At 40.1% G+C, this 14,064-nt stretch overlaps 1 protein-coding gene across 1 annotated transcript in view; it reads right to left on the reverse strand.

The window, feature by feature from the left end:
* Positions 1-241: 241 nt before the first annotated feature.
* LOC109632089 (NIPA-like protein 2) overlaps positions 242-14,064 on the reverse strand; it is a 28,533-nt gene continuing 14,710 nt past the window's right edge. The window contains exons 4-11 of the mRNA XM_020091210.2: positions 9,597-9,656; positions 7,846-7,967; positions 5,111-5,207; positions 4,699-4,834; positions 4,337-4,425; positions 2,018-2,081; positions 1,834-1,931; positions 242-1,652 (exon numbers count right to left, since the gene is read on the reverse strand). Of these exons, the coding sequence (XP_019946769.2) occupies positions 1,546-1,652; positions 1,834-1,931; positions 2,018-2,081; positions 4,337-4,425; positions 4,699-4,834; positions 5,111-5,207; positions 7,846-7,967; positions 9,597-9,656 (773 nt within the window). The 3' untranslated portion in view covers positions 242-1,545. The remainder of the gene's footprint in view (positions 1,653-1,833; positions 1,932-2,017; positions 2,082-4,336; positions 4,426-4,698; positions 4,835-5,110; positions 5,208-7,845; positions 7,968-9,596; positions 9,657-14,064) is intronic.

Below are 14,064 nucleotides of genomic sequence, written 5' to 3' on the forward strand. Positions count from 1 at the left end.
TCTAAAAATACAAACTAACCTTTATCTAAATTGCCTTTGCCTTAAAACAAGTTAAAGTACTTGTAGTTTTATGAGGGAAATGCAGTGAAGCAGCACTATAGTGCAACTCCAGAACAAAACTTGATGCCTGCACAGATTTAAATGTCCCTCCAAGGCCAAAATATTTGTTGACATTTTTCTGATTTGTGTTGGAATTTTGTTCTCTCAGTTTCAGAAGCTTCAACACTGAAAGGGATACAGCTCTGGATGAGACACTTATTTATTGGCACAAAGAAATTATAAAATGAAGCGTAAACTTGCATTTTAGTGCAACACACACAAGTAAATACAAGGGTTAGTTGATTAATTGATGTTGTTCAACAGAAAGTTAACCAGCACCTGTGTTGATTGATTAAGTCATGAGGGAAAAGAACTTGGCTCCTGCTTCTCAATTCCAAATGTTTGCTGGTGTTCTTGGACTAATTTGAAAAACACAGCATGAAAAAAAAGTATGTGCAGATGCCACTGTGGGCTCTAGGAAATTAAAATGTACGTTTCTCACTATTTAATTTGTCTCAATTAATCAATCTATTAAAAAACAATTTGGTAGATGAAACGATTATGAAAATAATCCCAAGTTAAACCCCTATATGAGAAGCACCAGGTTCACCCAAACCCACCAGCAGATACCAGAGCTCTAACATTCATCAAGTTTCAACAGCATCAAGTGAGAAAAACTGTTAAGTATCAAAAATAAATGTAAGCTGAAAGTCAACCAATTCACTGACACTGTGGTAATGTACTTCTACGCTGCTACGGCATGAGCAGGACAGTGCTGAAGAGGATGGACAACATGAAGCGGGAGAGGCTGCGTTCAGTAACAACAAAGAAGCAGTGAGCCACGCTCACATTGTCACTGTCACATTCTTAGATGTGACAGTCTCTTAACATTAATTTGATGTGATTGTGCTTCAGATTTCCACAAACAATTATTTACTTCTGTTTTCACATTTTCTGCCCTTTTGCACAGGTTTCAGTAGATCACTGAGGATGCACGGTAAAAGGGGCACTGCACAAAAGTACCAAAACCAGACTGGGTTAACTTTAGTTTTATTACCTGTGCTGGATCAGGGGGCTGATGCAGGAATTGTATATCATTGTGAGATTTTTTTGACATTTTGACTTTTCAAGGGAATAGTTAATGTGTCTCAACTTTTTAAATCTTGCATATTTAGGAAACTGATATCTGTAAGTGTGCAATTTGGTGCATCTGGGTTAATTTTAAGGAGACTGTTGGGCCTTGGGGGAGGTATGCGCTCTACTGAGTGGAATTCTAGTTTGCAACAACAACATAATGACATAAAATCTTCAGCCTATTGAATCTTCAGTTTATTGACAACTGATCACACAAAGACCAATTAAGTCAGTTGCTAAGCGTAATTCATATGTTTTATTGGGAGGTATTTGTCATTCAATTTTTATAAATAGAGATAATATTTAAGTACCCAAGAAGAGGCTTGCATACACAAATCTATCTAATGACAGTCCCGACAGATGGAGCTGGTCCTATGAATCATCTGTTTCTCCAGCTCTGTTGCACATGAGTTTGGCTGCCAGGGATCCGTATGTCGTAGTCTTTGCCTCAGGCTGTACTTTGTCTGTGTGGCTTCTCCCTGTGAACAAAGACAGCACAGCTCATTAGACGGACACTGCTGCCAGATGAGACCAGGGTCAGTGCTGGCAGGCATATTGTCAGTGCTGGCTAATCAATGCAATGATCAATACTCAATATATAGGTCCACAGAACCTCCTTCGCTTTGATGAGAACTGATTCAAAGTTGATCAAAAATTTACCAGGGATCCGGTCCATTGCGATGAAATTTCGATCTTGTTGCTTTATCTTTGGCCTGTTTCGGGCTATGAGGAAAACTCCAAGGAAAGACAGAAGACACCTGAAAGAAAAAGTCATCTTGCAATGAAAAATGTAAATATCTCATTTCAATTAGATGCAGTTACTTGTGTGTTGTTGAATACGTACCCAAACAGAAACATAAAAATGTTGAGTAAAGCCAAACCTTCAAATTCCTGGTAAAATACTATCCCTGCAAAATGGAAAAAAGCACATTAAAATGCATTTTACAGCAACAGAACATGTAGATCATCTCTAGTGTTTTATTTGTGAAATAGCCCTGCAAATCTTCAGTAAATCATATGGTGTGATGAGCACAAAATGTCTAATTATTAACTGAAGGGTATGGATTTTTTCCTCAAAACCCTAACCATAACCCCACAAACCATGAGGATTTACCTCTCTCTATAATGGATGTCTCCCTGGGATTAACTGTGCAAAATGGTGGAAAGAAGCTGCAGTTGTTTCGTTCTAAGAGACTGACACCAAAAGCCGATGTTTACAGTTGAACTGCTGGAACATTTTCTCTGATCAAACTCAACCGACTGGATTTGCTTGAAAGGACGCGTCAGTGGCGGTTGGGTAATCTAACCACAAAAAGAACAACAAACGAGGAAATGAATTAACACTATTACTGACAAGATAACAAAGATCTGACCTGTCCCACACCATTCTGTAAATAGTGTGGGACTTCTGCTGTACAAGAACTCATAAGTGGTTCACATAAGAGTGAATCACCATCTTGTCTGTGTATTTTGGTCCACTGTATTGAGGTCATGAACTGATTTCGACTCCTGCAGAGTACATTCAGTTCTTCAAGGATAAGGACTGTGATCATGGTGGATCATGGTGGCAGATAATCGTGGATTATTACTTTGATATACAATAGATATACAATATGCTATTCACACATACTACCTTAACTGACTCTATCATTACAACTGTCATTACCACTCCATTCATCTCTGTCTGCCCTTTGCTTTTGTACAAATACTACATTGACACACCTCTTTACTTATGTTAGACGCTGTCTTTTCTCATCAATGTTGTAAATATTGTCATTTTGTTGATGTGCTCAGCAAACACAGCATCTATTGACACTTCTTCATCCTAGGGATTCCTCACATGTGGTTTCCACAATATTTTTCCTCTCTTAATGTTCTTTTTTTGGGGGCGGGGTAGTTTTTCCTGGTCCTTGTCGAGGGTTAAGGGCAGAGGATGTTACACTTTGTTCACCCCTATGAGACAAACTGATTTGTGAATATAGGCTATACAAATGAAATTTCATTGATTGACTGATAAAGCTGATATTCTGTTGTCAGCAAATGAGAATGTGTATAGTCCATCTCATTGCTAACTGACATCCGGCTGCAGTCACAGCTGCTGCAAAAAGGGCTGTTCATTCAAAGTTCAGTTAAGCTTAACTTAATACACAAAACCCAAACTGGAGAAATCCGTTTTTGTTTCCATTGTCATGGACGCACTGTTGTGGTGATCGACAATGTCACTTTTATTGATGAGTCCCAGCCAGAGTTGCTACAGAGCGCTGTTTGCCTGTTTATTCAATGTTTATTAATATTGAACGTTGGACTCTGTAAGCACGGAGCCTCACCCCCACTGGAAGACTCTGTTTGCCTGGTTATACAGATTTTTATTGCATGTCCAAATTGCGCCTAAGTCTATGCTGCACTTTGCTGGGCCTTTAATAATGCACATTTGTGAAATTACAAGTGTGAAGCTGATGAAGATGAATGTTTCTCAAGATATGAATTCCACATACAGACAGACAGGCAGGGATCTATGGAACTGTTAGACTAATGCAGAGCCCATTCTAAACCTGCCTGTTTGCTTGACCTGTGATAAGACAGCGGAGCTACTTCAGAATTATTCCTCCTCATTTTTATTGTTTGTGTGCCAGATGTTGTGTGAAGAGCTTTTTATATACAGTCCATAGTGCAGAGTGAAGTTAGGACATTTGGTAATTGTGATGTAGAATAAGACATGTTCGACCCACATCTGCCTACTGAGTGATACAGAGCGCTGTTTGCCTGTTAAAACATTTGATAATATTCAAGGTATCGCGTGTTCAAACTGCACCAAATTTGACACTTCCCTTCCATGGACCACTAAGAACACTCATGGCAAGTGTGAAGCTAATAAACAAACTGTTCACAAGATGTGTTTTGTTATTTTCAGCTGCAGATTATCATGTATTTGGTTCACTTGTATTTGTTACACCATGACAATGATTGCTTAGCATTCGACTAAATCTATAGTGGCAGTGTTCATGAGATCCTATTCTCCAGGGCAACGAAACAGTTTCATCTTTTTGTGTGATTTGTTGACAAAGAGAAAAATACAAAGCATCACTCGTGTTCTCCTTTACACAAAAGAATGAAACAAGTAACTTTGAACCCACGGAGAGTGACAGATTTATGATTCACAAACCTGCAACAATGGCACTTGCCGTGAAAAACACAAAGTTGATCGGAACCACCTCAGTGGCATCAAACATTTTCATTGCCTGATTGAGAAATCTGTGGAGAGAAGAGAGGATTTGTGAAGCGCAGTGAATACAATGACCATGGTTACAATAGGGGTCAAGTAGGCCCTCTGTTGCGGCCTATTCATCCATCAAAATACTGGAGGTGTGCTGCAAGTACAATGTAACCATGCCAAAAATGTTCTTTTTTTGTTCAAACTGCAAAGCCAAAGTTGCATCTAGCTTGAGGCAAACATGGGATTTCAGCAGTAAAAAAACTGAGAAATGAAGGTACTCATACAGAGCGAAATAAGAAACCTTGACTAACTTGATCTGGAAGGCGCAGGAGGCGACCATGACAACGAGCATTACGTAGAAGATGGGGTATATGAGCTGCAGTTGGCCTTTTATCGACTCTGTGATCATCCCTGACACAGCTTTGACCGAGATGACTGTCAGAGAAGCTGCAGGAACAAAGATGCCACACGTCACTTCATCGTTTAGTTTCCAAAAAATGACTTCCTCACTGGTTCAAGCTGATTCGTGGAGGCAATAATTTATCCCTCATTGAGTTGTAATTAATTATTTTCTTCTGTCGTGCTCTAATCAGATCTTCATTGAAATGATAACAGAGCACAGGTCCATTTTTGGTAGCCAGGCAACAAAACAACGTCTGACCACCCAAAACGGTTCAATCCACAGCTTTTGCCCTCAATCACTCAGCTTTCACTGGTCCGTACCGAGCAGGGCCACGAGCAACATCACAATGACGATGTGTTTCATGTTCCTCCCCTTGTACAGATACAGCAGGATGCAAAAGATGATGACCTCAATAAACTGTTGAGAGAGTGAGAGAGAGTGAGAGAGAGGGAGAGGGGGTTAAACAAGTCATTATTGCAGGTGCCATTTTCTCAGAAAATGAAAACTTAAATTGCACTTTTACTGGCAATTTTATCCACGTAAAACAAAGTGGTGAATGCAGTCAGTGAGCAGCCTTGAATAATTCAAACAAATGACCATGGCAGAAAATGAAATGAATTGCTAGTCATTGAGGAGAAAGGCCCAGGGTGAATTCAACATTATTCAGTGGTTTGAGGACCTCTGCCGTAGAACCTATAATTTGTAAGAGTAATAAAGGAGTTCCAAATTAGGACTGAAGAAAAAGCTGACCTCTAAATGTCTGTCAACGTTCCCAGTGTTTCAGTAGAACAGAGGACTATGTTAACTATTTAATGAATCATTTTTAGAAATGGGCCATTCACCATGAATTTAGCATTTAACACTTTACACAATGTGAGTGAATGACAGTCCTTCCAGATAAAATCATTTGATAATACTATGACCTCTGAAAATAACAAGGAAACAGTGATGAATATCTCCTTTTCCTCTGATTAATCACAACCTACAGTTAATCCCACAGTTGATGGAGGCTGTTCCTCTGCAGACTGATGAGTATTCACAATGCATTGCCAGAAGTGCAGCATACCACTTTCCACACCATCAATCACAGCAGCCAGAGGCAACAAGGCTATCTCAATGTGAAAACATCTGTCTGTCTCTCCACCCGTCTGCATTTTGCTTTTCTTTTGTTTTTCATGCAGTTGATTTTATTTTCTCTAAATGTGTTTTCATCAGTTCAGCAAATAGGACTATATTAAGGAGTGGAATGTCAAATATGGTTGAGGGAAATGCTGTGGCCTGAATAATGATTGCACTGCTACCCGACACACTGCTCACATGAGTGGCTAGCACGTCCAGTGAGCTGCTCGCTGTTCTTTTAGTCTTGTCTCTGCCTGGCTTGATGCAGATGATCGGTTGCCCACTCAAGGTAATATTCAAGATTTGTGAACATTTTTGATGCGACAGCGCTCTAGAGTTTAGTTTGTGACACAACAATCAACATGTGTCTCATAGGCAAGGAGGCACTATGTATGCTGAGGGGGCTGCAGCACCTCCTACTGGCAAGAGGTGTAACTGCAAGGAAAGACTTTTACTTGGAAAGATTTATATCATTTAATTCTCTAGAGTCACAGTTTGAGAGTAGCATTGAAGCAGCTTTTATAACATTTGATTACATTTGTGGAAGCTCCAGTGCATGTTCTGCATAACCTATCTGAAATGTAAAATGTGACGTAGATAAAGTAAGGTGCCACTTTTGATAAAAGAATCTGAGTTTGAACTCTGTAACTGTCTCTGTTGCTGTCTGTTGTAATGTTAATGCTGTTGGCCATTAAAATTCATTCCGAAATACTTAGGGAATGTGCTGCTGCTCTGCATCAATGACGTTGTTATACATAATTTCTCTTAGCACCCCTAACTCTGAATAACCTTCAACGCTCAAGGGATTTCTTTTCAGCTGTAATTTTGTACATATCATGTTTATAAAGTAAAAAAAACTGCCCACATGTCAGATGCAGAATACGCTACAGATACTCAGTGGATTTGAGTCCAGATGGGGCACTTAATAGCACAAGATAGGGCTTCTGTTCACTCTTGAATTACTCAAAGCACTGCTTATCTAGCCTGGAGGTTTAACCCGACAGGTGGAAAATACAGAGCACCCTGTCTCACTCTGCTGCGACCATGGGAGTCGTGGCATCAGTGGAAAAGCAGCAGGATATGACCTTCCACTGCTGAAATATTCCCTTAGAAACATCGAAGGTGTGTTTTTTAACACACACTAGAGTTCACATTTGGAGCTGGCTTTTATATTTTTATGTGATGTGTATGTTGAAGCACTTTGGTGCTGCTCTGTACTTTGTTCCAGATCTTTTCACCATGGTAACGGCTATGTTTATGCCATCCCTGCCTGAGGCAAATTTGGAGTAGGAGAGCACACGGATGAGTGTTAATGCACCCGCAAAACCATTAGGTTGGATTGATTCTTTGAACACTTAATGTAAAAACATACAGTTGTAGTTTTAGCAGACAGGGCTCTTCCATATGAGGTCAAACACCAAGCAACACCAAAGATATTTCATCCACAAGGATGACCTACATAAATCAGGCTGTTATTCAGCTGCAGTTAAATTCTTTACTGCGGATTAATAAATATTTATACTTTAATTAACCAGTGAGAGTTATGCTCCAGCTAATCTCTAACAGATTCATGTTAATATGCACTAACTGTGGGCGAGGGACAAGATTTTAAGGCAGGAAGAGTTTAGACAAAATTTTGTTGAGTTAAAACACCACAAAAAGCATTTCCTTGTATGTTTAGTTTGGAGAAACGTTGGACTTGTGTGGTAATTAAAGGTAGTTAGACTATAAAAAGTGTAGAGTGAACAAAAGAAAGATATCTGCTGTCTACACTGGAAGCCCGACAAAAGATTGGGGACAGGCTAACTAACACTAAGAGCTTTAAAGACATTTTTGCTGCTAAAAGCACAACAGTGACCCATGTGGGCAGAGCAGTATCTCCAGGGAAAAAAAAAAAGCCATACAAACTATTACTGAACTTAGTCAAGATACATACAAGGTAAAGCAGGAAGTGCCAGCTAATGGCATAGTACTGGACCAGATGGGCTGTGATGTGTGTTGAATTATGGGGAGCAAAGGTCACCAGGAGATACGTTCCTGTTATTGCCAGGGTGCCACCTGTGGAAGAAAGAAAGCAGGTTGTAATGAAGCTCAGGCGTGAGTTCAGTTCTCTCATTCTCTCTATGCTTATTAATCAGCCAATCCGATTCTGCTAAAGTCTCCATCAGCCAATCATGCAGCTGCTGTCAAACTTCCCCTCTTCTGCAGTCAGCAGTCATTCAGTGACACGAGTAACCCACCTCCACCCCAATCTCTTCCAGTCTTCAGCAGAATCATGATCACTTCATCTGGATCCTCAACCACCACCAACGTCTAGAACCCCCTTCTAATCCTGATGACATCACATAGGGGTCTAAAACGCCAAGACATAACATTCACATCACTATCTCAAACGTTAAATTGAAGTCTCTCCTGATGAAATGAAGTAGTGTATATCTCTGCCAGGGCACGAAACCACATTTAAATTTACTAGCTCCGGGTTTGTATATATGATCTGCACCAAATTGCAAACACTCACATAAATATCTGTCCTTAAACATGAATGATTTTTTCAAAAAGATCCATGAATTATTCTCAGAGAAATTAAGCAAAATGTTGAAAAACACCCTTTATCACAATGTTAAAGAAAGTTAAAGCTAATTCCTGGGTAAGCCCCCTTATGTGGATCTGCACTTGGGTCATGAGCCATCCCTTCAACATTTCATACTCAGGATTTTTAATTTATCTGAGGCAGTACAGCAACACTACCCCAATAAGGCTGCATAATACTGTATGCATGGAGTGGATGGTATGTATAACAAGATCAATCACCTGTCATGAAATTCAACTGAATTAAATGGTCATGTTTTTCTCTGTGTTTTTAGTCAGTCATTTTTTACATTTTATAAACATCTTGCTATTTATACATCAAATGACATACACTGAAATTAGATTTTAGAAACACAACCATAACTTAAGTTCACAATGCCTTCGGTCGTTCACGTGCAGTATTTGTTTAGAAATGACTTAGCAATAAACCTTGAAAAAATACTATTTTGTACTGCATAAGAGGTTAATTTGTTATATCACTCTTAAACTTGGTAAACTCACAGATTTACCAGGTTCATTGAGACTTGCCTGCACGTTGTTACATGCAGTTACCATCTTTTTCTGTCATTTCAGTTATAATCCTAATTCTGTTGTTGGTTTGTCTGACCCTTTGTAAACAGGTGCTTCTGCAGCTTGCTCTCAGTGATTGTCCCCATTAAAAATAAAACATTCAATTAAATGTTCTGCATCACTCAGCAATTACATGAGAGTGAAAAAATGGGCAAAAAGATATGCTAATGATTTCTCCCGGAAACCAACAATGTGTAGAACTGTGAGGTGGTGATATGAATTTCCAGTTTAGCAGTTGTAATTATCATCATTAGTGTCGCGAGAATCCCAATTATGCCATTTAGCATGAGACAATAGCTTTTCATAAAACAACATAATGAGAGAGGTCAGTTGAATAGATTGTGCACTTTCTTTAACTGCTACAGACTTTTCTCAGCCAAAATGGAACATGCTATCTTTGTCACAGGAGTTTTGTTTTGCATCTGAGACTGTATCTGAGAAGTGTGGTTAGATTTACACCTGAACTGTAAATATCAAAGCAGCAATGTGAGAGGACATGTCAGCTCGAGGCTTCAAGCGTTAGCTTACCAACAATGTCAGAGGGTCGCACCGTCTCCTTGAGGAAAACCACAGATATGACAGCACTGGCTGGGAAGTGAAAAAATAATCCTGTTAAATTAGTCACCCATCAGTGCGCACAGAATATATTATGAACTCTGACACAATTATATCTCCACACTGTATATTAAAAATAACAAGACGGTACCATGAATACAGTCTCAACACAACACTGATTTGAATTGCAAAGTAAAATCAATCAGTGCTCATCTCCTGATGACTACAGATTTGTGTTCAGTTGTTTTTTGTAACCTCATATTCAGGACTGATTCGTTGTTTTAATGCAAAAGTCAGTTTAATCATAAGAAATGTAAGATTATGGACCGAATACAGATAAAATAATAACAACATTGCTGCAATCAGACTGCAGCGGTGTACATACTATAATTGGATGAGGAGCAATCAGATTTATCAGGATAAACGCAATGATAGCACATCACTGTGATACTGCTTGATACAGAAATGAAATACAGCAAAACGTGTACACATTCATTCATTCACATGTGCACACAATGATACTGGAGATGCATATATGTCCACATAAATTGATAAATGTACACTTGATACACACACAGTGCTTGACATGTTAATATTGATTGGCTCAGGAAAATCTGTCAACGAGCTTAGAAACATTAGGATTTCATAACATTAAATTACAACAAAATGCTGTTCCATGCCACATTTTTCATTAAGTCATTCATCAATATCCATGTCGGAAACTGCGATGCTGGAAAGCAATCAGCTTCACATGAGCTAAGCCCCAGATTAGTCTTCTTAATGTCTCCCCAGGACATGCGTCGAACTATGGGAGGGGAATGATCACACAGCATTTGGAGATAGATATGGCAGATATGCATGCAGACACACAGACGTGCTGAGAAACAAGCCAACACACAGATGGATGACCACACAAGTGGACTAACTGCCTGAGACAGAATAACAAATCACAAGACGAACAAGCAGAGAGCAGACTGACAGGGAGGCAAACTGATATGAAAGTGACAGCAGCCTGTCACAGAGAGGAGGTCGGTTTACACAACACACTGAGGCTGCCATGTTGGAGCTCCTCAACACTTTGCATTACTGAGTGGCATTTCTGACACTATGTTTTGGAGCCATGTTGTCGTACATTCACAAGAAAATATGAGCAGAGGCAGCTCTGCAGATGTGTTGGTTAGGACATTTTGGACTCAACTGTGGCGAGCTGCTGTGAGCCATACCCATCGACAGGTGTGCACAGCTGGCACTGAGACAAAGACAGGCAGACTGAAAATAGAAGCAGCAGGAAAATGCTGGAAGAAGACAGACGGACAGCAGGCAGTTTGAGAGTAGAGGTTCTGCTGCTATTGTAAGGGGATTAGATACAGAGCACGAACAGCTCATTCATGGGGAGTCCTGTGGTGTGGAGGCATGATAGACAGGTTCTCAGGATGTTTATAGTGTTTACACTGGCTGTGCAGCTAAACAATGAAAGACTGAATCTCTATGCCTGTAACTATATGCAATATGATGCTGATAGTGTCTTCCAGGGGACACAAGAGACTGCAGGGACACTACTGTCAAACCAGAAGTATACAAAGACTCTTGTTGGTGCTCTGATGAATACCAGTTAAATATTTCATTCTGCAAGCATGTTCGCTCGCACACACATTTAGGACTCTATCTGTGCCTCTGGAACCAGCTGGATCTAACAAGTAACCATAGCAACTCCATACAAAGTGATCTTCACGCGGCTTGACAAAAATGAGAAATGTGTCGACAGAAACCTCTGGGGTACACAGTTCTGTCACTGGCCCTGGGTATTTATGGTGTTGCATGTGTATGTGTGTGTGTCTGTCTAAGTGTGTGCATCAGATCATTGCTGCCACTCTACGTGTTATTTCTCAATTCAATTCAATTCAATTTTATTTGTGTGGCGCCAAATCATAATATACATTATCTGAAGGCACTTTACATAGAAGGTCAAGACCTTAAAATCATATAAATATAGAGAAACCCAACGGTTCCCACAATGAGCAGCACTTTGGAGACTGTGGAGAGAAAAACTCCCTCATTAACAGAGAGAAACCTCTAGAACCAGACTCAATGTGGGCGGTCATCTGCCTCGACCGGTTGGAGTGAGCAAAGAATAAGGGGGAGGAGAGGAGAGAGGGGTGCAAGAGAGGGGAGAGAGACCGGGAACACTTGAGCACCATCAGGTATCAGATCTGACTAGTTAAAATGTAAACAATAACAGTATGAAAAAGTTATTGATTATTAATGTTGTGGGGAGCCTTGCTGTGGGAAAACACACCGTGTCACACACTCCCTCATCACGTGAACACACAGATGAAAGCACTAGATGTCTGACAGTCATCTCTCAGAAGAACGCAAGTAAGAAATGTTATCACCCTGTACATATTGCACTTTCACAGTGTCATAAATGTCAAAATAGTGTCTTTAGAAAACATTTGAACGATGCATGAATGGTGTCATGTAGTTGATGTACAGGACTTTTGCCAGGCTTTGCAAAATACAAGTACAACAACATTGAATGTGTTTCTTTATCTACTGAAAATTGTAACAGCTTCACCTGAAAATCTTTTCCAACTGACATCTGTGAGTGATGCTGATGCGATGTATGAATCTGCATTCTGTATATTTGTTTTCACCTTGCCAGCTTTCCTTCTCTTTTACATGGGATGACAGAGAATCTACTGGGGGGAGCTGATGCTCTGCTCAATACCACAGCACCTGGAATGATACTGTCATTCCTAATAGAGATCGATGGGGGACAGCAGTAATTGCTCCCAGTGGAGGGTTGGAGTGCCAGTGTGACATGAAGGGACAGGCAGATGACAGCAGCATTGTCTGCGCTTCCAATCCTGACCTTTGCCTCCTCTGCTTCTTTCCAATTCTGTATATATCCCTAGCTCTAGTCTTTTTCCATTCCTCTCCTCTGTCTCCCCTCTAACCTCACTGTCTTTTGCTCTCAGCATCCATCTTTTTTTCTCTCCTGCTTTACTCACCTCTTGTTTACGCACTCAAGGTCTCCTGCTGTCTGCCCACCCACCCCCATCAGATGATCCCACACACGACTCACATAGAAAACAGGCACAACAACGCCAAAGGAAGAGGTCTGTCTTTAGATCGGCATGTTCCTACACACCAGGCTGTGGCTGAGGTGAAGAGAGCAATAGGGAAGAGCAGACCTCCATCTTGGGCAAGATACTGAACCCCACATTAGATCAGAACTGCTGCCTATAGTTGCACTGTGTGAATGTGTGTGAATGGGTGAATGGCAAAAGTACTGTAAAGAGTTTTGAATGCTATTCAGGAATAGAATATCGCTATTTAAATAAAGACCATTAACCATTCACTACAGTTATGCATTTGTGTTCAAGTATGTGAATGTTTTTATTTGCATAAAGTGTGAGTCAGCATGAGGTGAGAGGTGGAGTCACAATGCAGACAGCACCCTGCACACTTCCCCCTCTGCTCCTGTTTTAAGCTATGAGGCAATAGACCATGTCATGGCTGCAGACATCTTCCTTCACCTTCCTCTTACCTCTTCATCTCTTGCTTCATTAATTCTTCAGCTGCATATTATATATTCATGCATACTCAGATTCAACACCGGCCTCTAGCAGTCGCTAGTTTTAATAAGGATAGCAATGATAGTAAAATGGAAATGAGCACAGCTATTGTTACTACCTGTGGCTTTGAAGAGAGTCATTATAGTGCCAGCTTTAGAAACAATGACATCACACTGATAGTTACTGCTTTGACTAGAACAATGTGCTGAAGTGCTGTTATTGTCATAATAGCATTTTATAAAATAATTGCTCACTCACACAAATACAGCAACATGCACAACTACAATGAACAAGATTTGTTCAGTGCTTCATTCAACCATTTCTCCACTTTCTACACATGACTATAGGATAATGGTGTAAAGCGTTGAGGTAATAGCTGTCATTAATATCCATGACTCACCACCACCTCTGGTGCAGTGAGTGATGGGTGACAGGAGGTAAGACATGAACCTCTTCAATATTTAACCAGTGTTTGCACAGCAACCATGCAGACTGTGTTTTGATAGGCTAATGAATCCGACTTTAATTCACACTGTGGGCTGTAAAAATGAGCATCTCTGGAGTAGCCTGCAGTACATCTTCATAATGTCAATAGTGTTTGTCGACTCAGTTGCATCACTTAGTGATGTTTTCTCACAGATAAAAGATCAACACGTGTCAATGTTTAATGCTCCTGACCTTTCAGTTCCTGTTCAAGAAGCAGTATTTGCTGATGGTAAATACATCTTTAAAAAGACGAATGTCCCAATATTAATCCCAGTCAATTATTTCTGTGTTCAGTAGATCAGTGATTCCTAATCTGGAAATGGATACCATTTGTCACATGAGTAACATAAATTATTGTATGTTCCTCTAATCTTGCT

This window comes from Paralichthys olivaceus, chromosome 13, assembly GCF_024713975.1.
Source record: "Paralichthys olivaceus isolate ysfri-2021 chromosome 13, ASM2471397v2, whole genome shotgun sequence".
In the NCBI taxonomy this organism is placed as follows: domain Eukaryota; kingdom Metazoa; phylum Chordata; class Actinopteri; order Pleuronectiformes; family Paralichthyidae; genus Paralichthys; species Paralichthys olivaceus.